At 32.1% G+C, this 12,789-nt stretch overlaps 2 protein-coding genes across 2 annotated transcripts; both read right to left on the reverse strand.

Moving 5' to 3' along the window:
* Window positions 3,633-5,806, reverse strand: LOC107645822 (probable aldo-keto reductase 1). The gene is made up of 7 exons (XM_016349944.2): window positions 5,706-5,806; window positions 5,459-5,629; window positions 5,134-5,337; window positions 4,857-5,029; window positions 4,630-4,726; window positions 4,204-4,357; window positions 3,633-4,094 (listed from the first exon to the last, which is right to left on the reverse strand). Exons 1-7 carry the CDS (start codon window positions 5,769-5,771, stop codon window positions 3,898-3,900), a joined length of 1,062 nt encoding a protein of 353 aa, XP_016205430.1. The 5' UTR covers window positions 5,772-5,806; the 3' UTR covers window positions 3,633-3,897.
* LOC107645823 (probable aldo-keto reductase 1) lies at window positions 8,874-11,125 on the reverse strand. The gene is made up of 7 exons (XM_016349945.2): window positions 10,960-11,125; window positions 10,713-10,883; window positions 10,390-10,593; window positions 10,100-10,272; window positions 9,870-9,966; window positions 9,442-9,595; window positions 8,874-9,336 (listed from the first exon to the last, which is right to left on the reverse strand). The coding sequence occupies exons 1-7, from the start codon at window positions 11,023-11,025 to the stop codon at window positions 9,140-9,142; spliced, it is 1,062 nt and encodes a 353-aa protein (XP_016205431.1). The 5' UTR covers window positions 11,026-11,125; the 3' UTR covers window positions 8,874-9,139.

The following is a 12,789-nucleotide window of genomic DNA, read 5'->3' on the forward strand; positions in this document are numbered from 1 at the left end:
TTGATAGCTCATTAATATTTTAAAGAAGTCTCGTAATTAAATATTTTGTTATCTTTTTTTAACGTATGAAATAAAATATATATTTTTTTAATTTTTAAATTATTAATTTTTTAACAGCATTATTCGAATTATACTATGAATTACTGTGTGTGTAATTCGAACCAAGCTGGTTCGAATTAGTGTGTGCATGTATTTGTGTGCAATTTGAACCAAGCTGGTTCGAATTAGTGTGTGCGTGTGTTTGTGTATAATTCGAACCAAGCTGGTTCGAATTATGTAGAAATGAAGTTCGAAACAAGCTGGTTCGAACTACATATAAACGTGCATTGGTGAATTCATGAAACAGTTTTCGTTTTGGCTTATTCACGTAAATTATTTTCACTCTTGGCTTATTATTGAGATTTGCCCTAATTTTACTCTGTTTTTTCTTTTCTTACTTTTCCTTCCATTCAAGCAAAAGAAATTTTTTTTTCTATTTTCTTTCCATTCATTTTTCTTCGTCTAAACAACACAAAAAAATATAATTTTCTTTTCATTTTTTTCCTCTCATTTTCTTTCTTTCCATTTTCTTTCCTTTTATTTTCCATCTTATATCCAAACAATAACTTAGTGTTTATCCATTTATCTTCTATTAATATTGTTATAACAAGGATACATGTGACTTTATGAAAATGATATAACCTAAACTTTTATTATTTGAGAATTTATTAAGTGGTTAGAATAGCTCCACGTCACGAACCAATGAATGTTAGCAATAAAGATGATCACAAAAACAACCAAAGTGGGTATTTGCAGGGATTACTCACGTTTTAAGACTAGATGGGGACTCGTGAAATTCTCACGACCTGCCATGCAAAAATGGATGGGCACTAGGGGTAGCAAACGAGCTTAAACCCGTCGGGCTGACCCGCATAACCCATCAAAAAAGGCGCGTTGGGTTGGAAATTTGACACCGCCAAACTTAAAAAGCCCGCCTATCCTGCACCGCTTAATGCATGGATTTTGGCAGGGCGGGGCAGACTTCTCCGCTGGACCAAACTTTTATTTTCTCAGGGTCAATTTTTTACAAATTTCTATGATGTTATTGATCTACAAGAGGATGAAGATGATAATTGAAGATGTTCTAAGTTATATTTTAGATTATGTTTTATGTTTGATTGATTATAAACTTGAAGATGTTTAATTATATATTTTGGATAATATTTGTTTTACTTTAGACAATGTTGGTTTTATTATTTTGTTTCAAAGAATTTGGTTTATAATTATGTTTATTACATATTTATAATTATAAAGACTTTAATGTGTGTGAATTTAAAAATTATAAATTTATTGAAATTATTGTGAAATTATATATATTGTTTAATATTTAATAGTTTATATATAAAAAAAGGACAGCCCGCCAGCCTACCATTAGGCGGGGCGGGAGAGAAATTCAGGACTGCCTTATTAGGTGGGGCAGGGCGGGCCAGCCCACCAAATGGCGGACTTTTGGCGAGACAGGGCGGGTTTTCCCGTTTGCCACCCCTAATAGGGACATGAACATAAGTATCCACCCCAAGAAACTTATTAAATATACGCAAATATAAAATTATTAATTTATCCTAATTTATATATACATAAATTTATTTCTTGAATTTAGTAACCCTACTTTCTGCCTCCAATTCGAAATTTTCCTTTTTCTTCCAAACTCATTCTCAGCCTCGATCCTCTCTCTAACTCACTTTCTCTGTCTCTCAAATTCGTCACTACGTTACTCAATATCGTTCCAAAAAATTATGTTATGTTATATATTATGTTGGAATATGTTTTTATGTTTTCTCCTTTTGAAATGTTATTTTTCATAACGAATATGCTATAAATTATGTTGAATTATATTGAATTGATTATTTTATGATTATTATATTATGTTTTTTTGTGTTAATTTTTTTCAAAATTTTTCAAAGAATATTCGTAGATATCCGAGAAGATCTGCGTTTCTTAAGGGGTAATTAAACAGGAACTTGCAATGACGGAAAAGGAACGGGGGCATTTTTTTTTTAAATAGGAGTGAGGGATGGAAAAGGGACTTCTCACGCTACCCTGAGTACTCGTTACCATATCTAACTAGCAATGGAGATCCAATTTGAGTTCACTAACCAGAATTCATTTCAAGATAAAAAATTACTTTGTATATCATATATATTGTAGGATAGTATGGCTATTTACTATTTTTTTAATGGTAAATATTGTCAAATAAAATTGTGTAAGAAATTAGAAGAGAATGAATTTACAAGTTTAGGAAATATTAATTTATTTTTCAATAGAATAAATTATATATTGAATAACAAAAATTGTTATTGGTTTCTTTTTACACTAACTAATACTCAACGAGGGTGTTTCGGTACACCATGTTATTAAGAAATATTAATCAATCTAATAACTTTTGTAATGACATAAGTTTATGAATTTGAAAATTTAAAAATTATTTCATAAAATGTGAAGTTTTAACAAGTAACAATGTTAATCATATTGTTTTGACTTTAAGAATGAATATGATACCAACAAATAAAATTGTCCCAAGTAAATTTCAACAAAGACAAAAGTCCATAAGTATTGCTATTAATAAAAAATTATTTTATTTTAAAGACAAATACATTTTTTTCTACGGATTTTCTAACTCGGCAAGTTGAAGACTAATCCACCACATATTGATGCTCTATTTATTAAGGATCTGTCCGTAACTAATAGATTGTTATACACACAAGACGAGATTCGAACTCCAAATACTTACTTAAGCGGACAAATGAGATGACCATTCAACCAATTCAAATTGATTAAAATAAATATTAATTATTTTTAATATTTTTAAGTTGTAAAATATTTATAATAGTAATTACAATAGATATTTTTCATTTAAATTTTAATAAAAATTTTTTATATAATTTTATGTATTACTCCGTGCAGGATACGGGAACATACACTAGTAATATCAATAATCCAAATTTTTGGCATGTAAATCTGGCCTCCTAGCACTCCGCTTTCAAGAGAGGAAAAAAGAAGGAAAAAAAACACTTACCGATGAAAAAAGTCAAGAAACAGAATGATGCCATTTAAAATTATAGTGACGTAATTAAGATAAATTGGTCTAATAGTTAGCTCACTAGTCCGTTTAAGTAAGTGTCGGAAATTTGAATTCCGCTTTGTGTATGCAGCAACTCATTGGCCAGCGACAAACCTTTAAATAGAATTCAGTATTGCGACGGACTAGCCTTTAACTTGTCGGGCTGAAAAATACCGTGAAACGTGGAGGAAAGAAAAACCAAAAGAAAGAAAAAATGGTAGTAGACATAGACACAGATGTGATAGAGTAACAATCAAGGAAGTATTTCAAGGCCTGATTCTTTTAGATTTATCAAAGTTAATACTTTGGTATCCACATATATTGGATACTACTTTGTGTTTTGAAATCTTGACCAAAAGATCTGGACCTTAATCGTCACTGATAATGTCACCAAGCATTCAAAAGTCAAAACCCGGTAAATAAGAATGACGGATTGTGTGTGGTGTCGCTTTATTGTTGATTTATAATTCCTTAAATAAGAATAATTAAAATGCTACTCTAATAATTTCATTAATACTTTAGCAGGTACATGGATGGATAATAAAGGAAAGCCCTATTATTATACATAAGTTTTGTTACAACACAAACCTGTATTACACATAAAACTGAGACATCATGTAGTATATACCCAGCCAATCAACTAGAATAGACTTGGACTAATATCTTTCTATATTTTCAAGGAACTCACATTCAAACATGTTCCAGTAAAACAAGGTATTATACATCTGGATCATACATTGGTAGGTGCAGAATTACCATTTATTCATAATTTTGTGTTCCCTATTATCATAGGTGCTTCAAGTTGAGACACTTGAATCATTTGGAGGTGTGTTAGCAGACTTCCAAGAAAATTTAGCATGCCCTTCATCGTAGTGCCTAACTCCTGCTACATCATCAATCGGAACTGCTTCTGAAATTTCCCTTAGGTCGTTCTCACTAAGTTTTACCGACAAGGCACCTATGTTTTGATCCAGGTTCTTGATTTTAGTAGTTCCTGTAAAACCCTATCTCCATCAACATAATTGTTGTAAACTTTCAACCAAGCTAAGCAGCACTATTATCACCAGAACAAGTTTGTATCCAAATTAAACAATTGATCATACCAGGAATAGGCACAACATCATTGCCTTGTTGGAGTACCCATGCTAATGCCAACTGAGGAGTAGTGCACCGATGCTTCTGTGCAAGGCTTTCTATTTTCTCATATATCCTTTTGTTCTTCTCTATGTTCTCTGCTTGGTACCGGGGATGACCACTCTAAAACGGAAAAAAAAAAAACAAGCAATCAGACAATCAGATCAGAATTCATGTTTGTCATGTTTCTTGTTGCAAAATCAAGTCTAATGATCTTCTTACTCTTGATGGCCAGCTTGGACTTAAAGAAAGAACATGGATGACAGTCTAATTTAAACTCACAAATTAGTTCAATAATCCTTCCAGGATTAAGAATTATTCCTTGCTGTTCATTAATCCTAATAACAAATTTGATGCAATGTAACTAAATCAAGCATAGTGATCAAATATGGTACCAAGGTGCTAACAGAAGGCACAGTTTCCACAACTCCCTTGCCGCCAAAAAAGCCACGACCAAGAGGGCTATAAGGCACAATTCCAATGCCAAGTTCCCTGTATTAAAACAAGCACAAAGATAAAAGGTAAAAAAAGGTGTAGTCACATAGAGACATAGTTTCAAGTAGCTGATGTCTAATCTCTATGTTCTTTAAGTAGAAACTCTAGAAGAACAACCAAAACTAACCTGCAAAGAGGGATTACTTCGTCCTCGATGTCTCGAGTCCAAAGAGACCACTCTAACTGAACTGCTGTAATAGGATGAACAGCATGCGCTCTCCTTATAGTATCAGGGCTGGCTTCAGATAGCCCTATATACTTCACTTTCCCTTCCTCAACCAGTTTCTTAAGTTCACCCATCTATTACATACACCAAAGTTATTCAGATATCAGAATGTATCAAACGAGATAAGGCAGATAAATAGATCAAGTAATTTCTTTCATTAGTCTGTATCATTACTTACTGTTTGCTCTATAGGCACCGATGTGTCGACTCTATGTTGATAATAGAGATCAATGTATTGAACATCAAGACGTTTCAAGCTAGCTTCACAACATGAGCGCACATAGTCTGGTGTACCCTTGATCTGCCTATCAGAGAAGGTTGTTTTTGAAATGCCAAATTTTGTTGCTAGCTGTATCTTGTCCCTGGGCAATTGCTTCAAAGCCTGGTCAAGAAGGAAATTCATAAATGTCTTTTATTAATTTGCAGCAGTAGCAGAAGAACCATACTTACAAGAATTCACCAATTTGTAAAAGTAACGATGACGATTAGTGAATAGTTAATACCTTGGCGAGCAAGAGTTCGTTAGCATGATTAGAACCATAGACATCAGCAGTATCGAAAAAAGTGATGCCTTGAGTGAAAGCATGCTTAATAACTGATATGGCTTCTTGTTCCGGGAGAGGATCGTTGTAAGCTCCAGTGAGCCCCATACACCCAAACCCCAACTTTGAAACCTACATATAAATAGACAATTTCAAGGAATCGGGGGTGAAAATAATTACATGGATTAAGTGAATGAAAGAAGCTAACTTGAAGGCCTTGGGAACCAAGGTTCACGCGAGGAATGGAAACGCTCTCACTCCCTGCTTCTGCCATTATTATGCTGCTTCACTCCTCAGTCCTGATTTGTAGCTGTGTAGTGTATGTAATGATGGAGAACTATATAGACAAACTAGAAGGTGGACCCGCGGGCTTTGAAAAATTTTATTATACGTGTTTTTATTTTTATATGAATAATGGTGCTATGCCACATATTCAACTTTTTTTACGAATGAAGTCTAATCAAACTAAATAATAAAATTTATAATAATAGTAGTTATATTTAATATTTATAATTTAGAAAAAAATGTATAATCAAGTATAAATTTTTACTATATAATATAAAACAGATGATTAATTATGTTAGCTTAATAATACGAATTTGTTTGTCTTATACCTATTGAGATTTTTATAAAAACTTTGTTGATCTAGCTTATTTAAATATATTATTTGAGTGTAATTTAAATATTCAGAATTCATTTAAGTAAAAAATACTGGAGTATAAAACTAAAATTCAAATATAAGAATTGTGTTATTTAAAGAATTGTACGTATTTATATGAATGAATGAGAATGAAAAATATATAAAAATGTTAAATTAAATTTAAGAAATTTTTGACAATTAGTATGAGAGATTAAAAAATGAAGAATAGTAAGAGTCTTAATATGTATAAGTTATAGAATTTGAATATTTGTAACTGAAATTTTTTATAATAATTATTATTATGACACTTTTAATGTATGTTTATTACATTTAATTAGTACTTAATGTTTCAATTAAATAATAATAAATAAAAATTTTTTGTTTTAATTTTTTTAAAATATTTTACTAAATAGTGATTGATGAATTTTAAAATTTTGCCAAATATATACCTACTTTTATATATTAACAATAGATAATTTCATTGTGAATTATTGATGTTCTTGATATAAGTTTTAATTTTGGCCATGTAATAAAAGGTTAGATTCATTTTTTTAAAGAATGAATACCATTTTTGTTTTCCAATTTGTTTGTAGGACATGTCGTCTCCAATCATTCTTAAACCCTCAAACAACCTTCATCCTAAAGAAAAACTAGACAAGTCAACTATTAGCAGAAGGTTATTCATATGATGTGTCAGTTTGTGGGTAATGAGGCAAATATCAGTGCCACGTTGTAAGGGAGAATTGTTATAGAAACTAGTTGGCTCCTCCCAAAATACGAAACGTTGTTGTAGAGTGAAGGATGTATAAGAGACCTTGAATATTTGGTTTTCTATTAATATCTTTCGTTTACTCACACATTCACAGAAAAGTCCTAAAACTTTGTCTTCCTCCTTCGTTTCCCTTCAAAATACGGTGACATCGTTGCATGTGGTATTTCTGGAAATAACACGTTGATGAAAGTTGATAAGGACCAAGAAGGTTAGTTGTTAGTTTTCCGCACTCATATTCTCCTTGTTTTACTTTTTATTGCGTTATGATGAACTGGAGAGTGTTGTTGCATTGTTTTGATGAGTGGTTTTTGTTCAAAACTGAGTTAACTATACGATTGTGATGTCTTTGTGAAATTCTGTGGTGAGCTAGAGTTTCGTTATCTGTGCAAGCTAGAATAAAAGATGTAATCTTGATTAGTATATTCTGTTTCTTTTACTAGGTGTTTATGTCAATTGTGATCCTCTGTTGAAAGTTTGTTAAACAATTTAAATGAAATATTGTGTTATGTCTGCAAATGTCCATTTTTGTTGTTCCTGTGTTCAATTATGGTAGAAAGGTTTGAAAGAACTTTGAAATGTGAGTTATGCTATAAAGATGGAAAAGTAGAGATTTTTTTTTTTCAATGGATGTGGACTTCGTCAATAAAAAAGATTTAGAGGAGTTATTCAGAAGATTAGGATATTTGGAGTATAAAGCCATATTCTGGCATGACCAACTACGCTGGTGTTTGAGAATGGGTTGAACAAACAAAATGTGTGACTTTATACTTAGACACAACCTCAGAATTCTTCTTGTACTTTGAGCATCTAATGGATCAGCCTTGTAGTCCCAAAGACAATGTGAGGGTGGAATCTGTTTCTATGCTGAAAGCCAAACTTCACCTACTTTTTCCCCAACTTAGATTGCAGCACTTTTGGTAAAGAACCAACTTGAGTTGGTCGAGCGGTCAGCTCACTCGTCCGCTTAAGCAAGTGTCGGGAGTTCAAACCCCGCCTTGTGCATGCAGCAACTCATTGGCCAGCGGTAGACCCTTAAATGGAGTTAAGATCCGCGACGGATTAGTTCTTAACCTATCCGGTTGGAGAATACCGTTTGAGTAAACTAAAAAAAAAAAAAAATTCAGATGCACTTCTTGCGTTATATATTTCATCATACAATAAAAATAGATATCACACCTTAAAACATTTTAAAAAAATTAACTAAAGAATGTCTTAGTGTCCTAGATAAAAAGTTATAGAAAAAGGTTTTATTTTTAATATTTCATCAATATATTTAATTAATACAAAATTTATATTTTTAATAAAATACTCTATTTAGACGAGGTCTTAGAAAAAACTCTTATCTTCAAGAGAGAATAAAAGGGGAAAAAATACTTATTGATGAAGAAACAGAATGATGCCATTTAGAAATGGCCAATTCTATGGTGCCTATGACTTGGTGCCTAAATTTTGCCTAACATTCCTTTTGTGGTAAGTTTTGAATTTTTAAAAATTATTTATTTTTATACCTTTTAAATTAAATATTAATTTTTAACTCTTTTTAGTAAATAGACACCATCTTTTAGACACTATAGCATTCACCTTTAGAAATATAGCGAAGTGGAGGGAAGAAAAAAACCGAAAGAAAGAAAAAGTTGTAGTAGACATAGACATAGATGTGATAGAGTAATAATTAAGGAAGTACTTCGAGGCCTGATTTTTTTAGATGTATCAAAGTTAATACTTTGGTACCCACATATATTGGATATTACTTTGTGTTTGTGATTTGAATTCTTGACCAAAAGATCTGGATCTTAATCGTCACTGATAATGTCAGCCAGTATTCAAAAGTCAAAACCCGGTAAATAAGAATGACGGATTGTGGTGTGGTGTCGCTTTATTGTTTCTGCCTTATCATGATTTATAATTCGATAAATAAGAATAATTAAAATGCTACTCTAATAACTTCATGAATAGCAGGTACATGGATGGATAATAAAGGAATCCCTATTATTATACATAAGTTTTGTTACAACACAAACCTGCATTACACATAAAACTGAGACATCATGTAGTATCTACCCAACCAACCAACTAGAATACACTTGGACTAATATCTTTCTGTATTTTCAAGGAACTCACATTCAAACATTTTCCAGTAAAACAAGGTATTATACATCTGGATCATACATTGGTTGGTGTAGAATTACCCTTTACTCATAATTTTGTGTTCCCTATAATTATAGGTGCTTCAAGTTGAGACACTTGAATCATTTGGAGGTGTGTTAGCAAACTTCCAAGTAAATTTAGCAGTCCCTTCACTGTAGTGCCTATCTCCTGCTACATCATCAATCGGAACTGCTTCCGAAATTTCCTTTAGGTCGTTCTCACTAAGTTCAACCAACAAGGCACCTATGTTTTGATCCAGGTTCTTCATTTTAGTAGTTCCTATAAAACTCTAGCTCCATCAACATCATTGTTACAACCAAGCTAAGCAACACATTTGATCATACCAGGAACAAGTTTCTATTAAGAAAAAACAAAAGTTCATACCAGGAATAGGCACAACATCATTGCCTTGTTGGAGTACCCATGCTAATGCCAACTGAGGAGTGGTACACTCATACTTCTTTGCAAGGCTTTCTATTCTTTCATATATCTTCTTGTTCTTCTCTATGTTCTCTGCCTGGAAACGGGGATGACCGCTCTAAAATGGGAAATAAACAAGCAATCAGACAATCAGATCAGAATTTATCTTTGGCATGTTTGTTGTAGCAAAACCAAGTCTAATCATCTTACCTTTGATGACTAACTTTAACTTAGAGAAAGAACATGGATGACAGTCTAATTTAAACTCACAAACTAGTTCAATAATCCTTCTAGGATTAAGAATTATTCCTTGCTGTTTATTAATTAGCCACATCCCAATAACAAATTTGATGCTATGTAACTAAATCAACCATAGTGATCGAATATGGTACCAAGGTCCTAACAGAAGGCACAGTTTCCACAACTCCCTTGCCGCCAAAAAAGCCACGACCAAGAGGGCTATAAGGCACAATTCCAATACCAAGTTCCCTGTATTAAAACAAAAACAAAGATAAAAGGTAAAATAAAAGTGTAGTCACATAGAGAGACATAGTTTCAAGTAGCTGAAATCTAATCACTATGTTCTTTAAGTAGAAACTCTAGAAGAACAACCAAAACTAACCTGCAAAGAGGGATTACTTCGTCTTCGATGTCTCTAGTCCAAAGAGACCACTCTAACTGAACTGCGGTAATAGGATGAACAGCATGCGCTCTCCTTATAGTATCAGGGCTGGCTTCAGATAACCCTATATACTTCACTTTCCCCTCCTCAACCAGTTTCTTAAGTTCACCCATCTATTACATACACCAAAGTTATTCAGATATCAGAATGCATCAAGTAAGATAAGGCGGATATAGATAAAATGATTTCATTGGTCTATAAAAGAGGAAGAAACGAAAAGCATGAGTTACTGTTTGCTCTATAGGCACTGATGTGTCGACTCTATGCTGATAATAGAGATCAATGTATTCAACACCAAGACGTTTCAAGCTAGCTTCACAACATGAGCGCACATAGTCTGGTGTACCCTTGATCTGCACATCAGAGACGGTTGGTTTTGAAACGCCAAATTTTGTTGCTAGCTGTATCTTGTTCCTAGGCAATTGCTTCAAAGCTTGGTTTGTGGCCAAGAAGGAAATTCAAAATTGTGTTTCATTAATTTGCAGCAGAACCATACTTACAAGAATTCACCAATTTGTAAAAGTAATGACGATGATTAGTGAGTAATTAGTACCTTGGCGAGCAAGAGTTCGTTAGCATGATTAGAACCATAGATATCAGCAGTATCGAAAAAGGTGATGCCTTGAGTGAAAGCATGCTTAATGACTGATATGGCTTCTTGTTCGGGGAGAGGATCGTTGTAAGCTCCAGTGAGCCCCATACATCCAAACCCCAACTTTGAAACCTACGTATAAAAAGACAATTTCAAGCAATTGGGGATGAAAATAATTACATGGATTAAGTGAATGAAAGAAGCTAACTTGAAGGCCTTGGCAACCAAGGTTGACGCGAGGAATGTGGATGCTCTCACTCTCTGCTTCTGCCATTATTACGTTGACTCCTCAGTCCTGATTTGCAACTGTATAGTGTATTAGCGATTGAGGATGGATGTACTATATCTATATGTGAATGTGACTATGGTTCCCAGGGAAAGGTTCATGGTTTTTTCTTTCACTTTTTGGGCCATTTATTTCATCTTCTCATTCATTGGGTTTGCTCTTACAACAGCGACCTTAGCCCAATTATCTCCTCTGTTTAAACTATGAAGTGGGACCCAGGTCATTTTTTGGTATTGGACCCAGTTGTCCGTACCTTTTTGGGTTTGTTTTGATTAGGACACATCTATAGGTTAACCATATTGTCCATGGTCCATCTTATTTGTACAGATGTATGATTCATGGAGCTTTCTAGCATGGTGAAAGTACCTTTAGGTGCTTAAAGGACCAAGATAAATAATAGAATTGGTAATAATGTTGGGGTTTTTGCATAAATACAGGTTTTTAATTTTTTTTTTTATCATATAAATCCAGTTTTAATCATAACTCATGAGAACCAAAAGTTTAGTGAGTAGACAACATATTATAATTTTACATGTAAAATTTTATACGCTCAAACGATTAATAATTTTTACTTGTATAAATCATTGACCCTCAGCAATCTTTATTCTTTTAAAAAAAATGTTGGTATGATTTAATAATCCAATAAAGAAATATAAATCTAAAATTACATTAAAGAGGCATAAATATGAATTATGAGGACATTTTTGTCTCTTTAAAATTAATGTTAAAAAAGTTATTTAGTATCTTAAAGTGAACTCAGTAAAAATTTTATTCCGTTAAATACATATCAATAATATTGACTCATCCAACTAATTAAATATATTCGTAGCAAACACTTTTATGCTATATACCATAATTTTTATACTATCTCAATAAATTTGTTATTAAAATTTTTTTTATGTTATGCTTAAAAAATTTGTGTACTATATTAATAAATTTTTGTACTTTTTAACGAAAATTTGTGTGCTACAAAAAGCGCAAAAAATATGAAGTGAAGACATATGCGAACATTTTGTTTTATTTTGTTGAGTTTACACTAATTTAGTTTGACTTAAATATAAAACTGCTACGTAACTAAGTTATTTTAGTAATTAAATTTCACCAAAATTGATTCAATTGTTTATTGCCACAATAAAAATCAGTTGAAAAAGAAAAAAGAAAACATAAGAAAAAAAAATATTTGGTGAAATTTGAATATAAAATTAATTTATTTATCTAATATTTTTTGTTATTTATTCTTATAAAAATATTATAGTAATTTTTTTTAAATGTAATGTTAAAAAAAATTGTCTTAGTCATTAGTTTTTTACTTAATCCAACAGGTCCTTTTGTAATTAGCATAATTTTAAAACAACATTTTACAAATTTACACTATTTTATATGGTGTCAATAAAGAACATTAAATTGGGATATACAGCCTAAGTCCTTTAAGAACCAATTCTAAGTTTTTTCACCATAGACAATTCCATGATTCATTACCAACAACCCATAAAGGATAACAAAAGAATATGATTCATTACCCTTTGTGGCCTAACCCATTCAAAGATAATAAGGAGTCCCAAAAAGGTTTTGTTACGGTTGGTTTTGCATCCATAATTATTCCCCTTTTATTTGTGTGAATTAGGGTTGTTCATAATTTGGATTGTATTTGTAAATTTGCTGTAATTATTCGCAAATTGCGGATATGATCTGATCCGCAATTTAATCGGATTGGATAGGATTCGATCCGCACTCTTAAAAGATTGGATCGCG

Source organism: Arachis ipaensis, chromosome B06 (genome assembly GCF_000816755.2).
Source record: "Arachis ipaensis cultivar K30076 chromosome B06, Araip1.1, whole genome shotgun sequence".
In the NCBI taxonomy this organism is placed as follows: domain Eukaryota; kingdom Viridiplantae; phylum Streptophyta; class Magnoliopsida; order Fabales; family Fabaceae; genus Arachis; species Arachis ipaensis.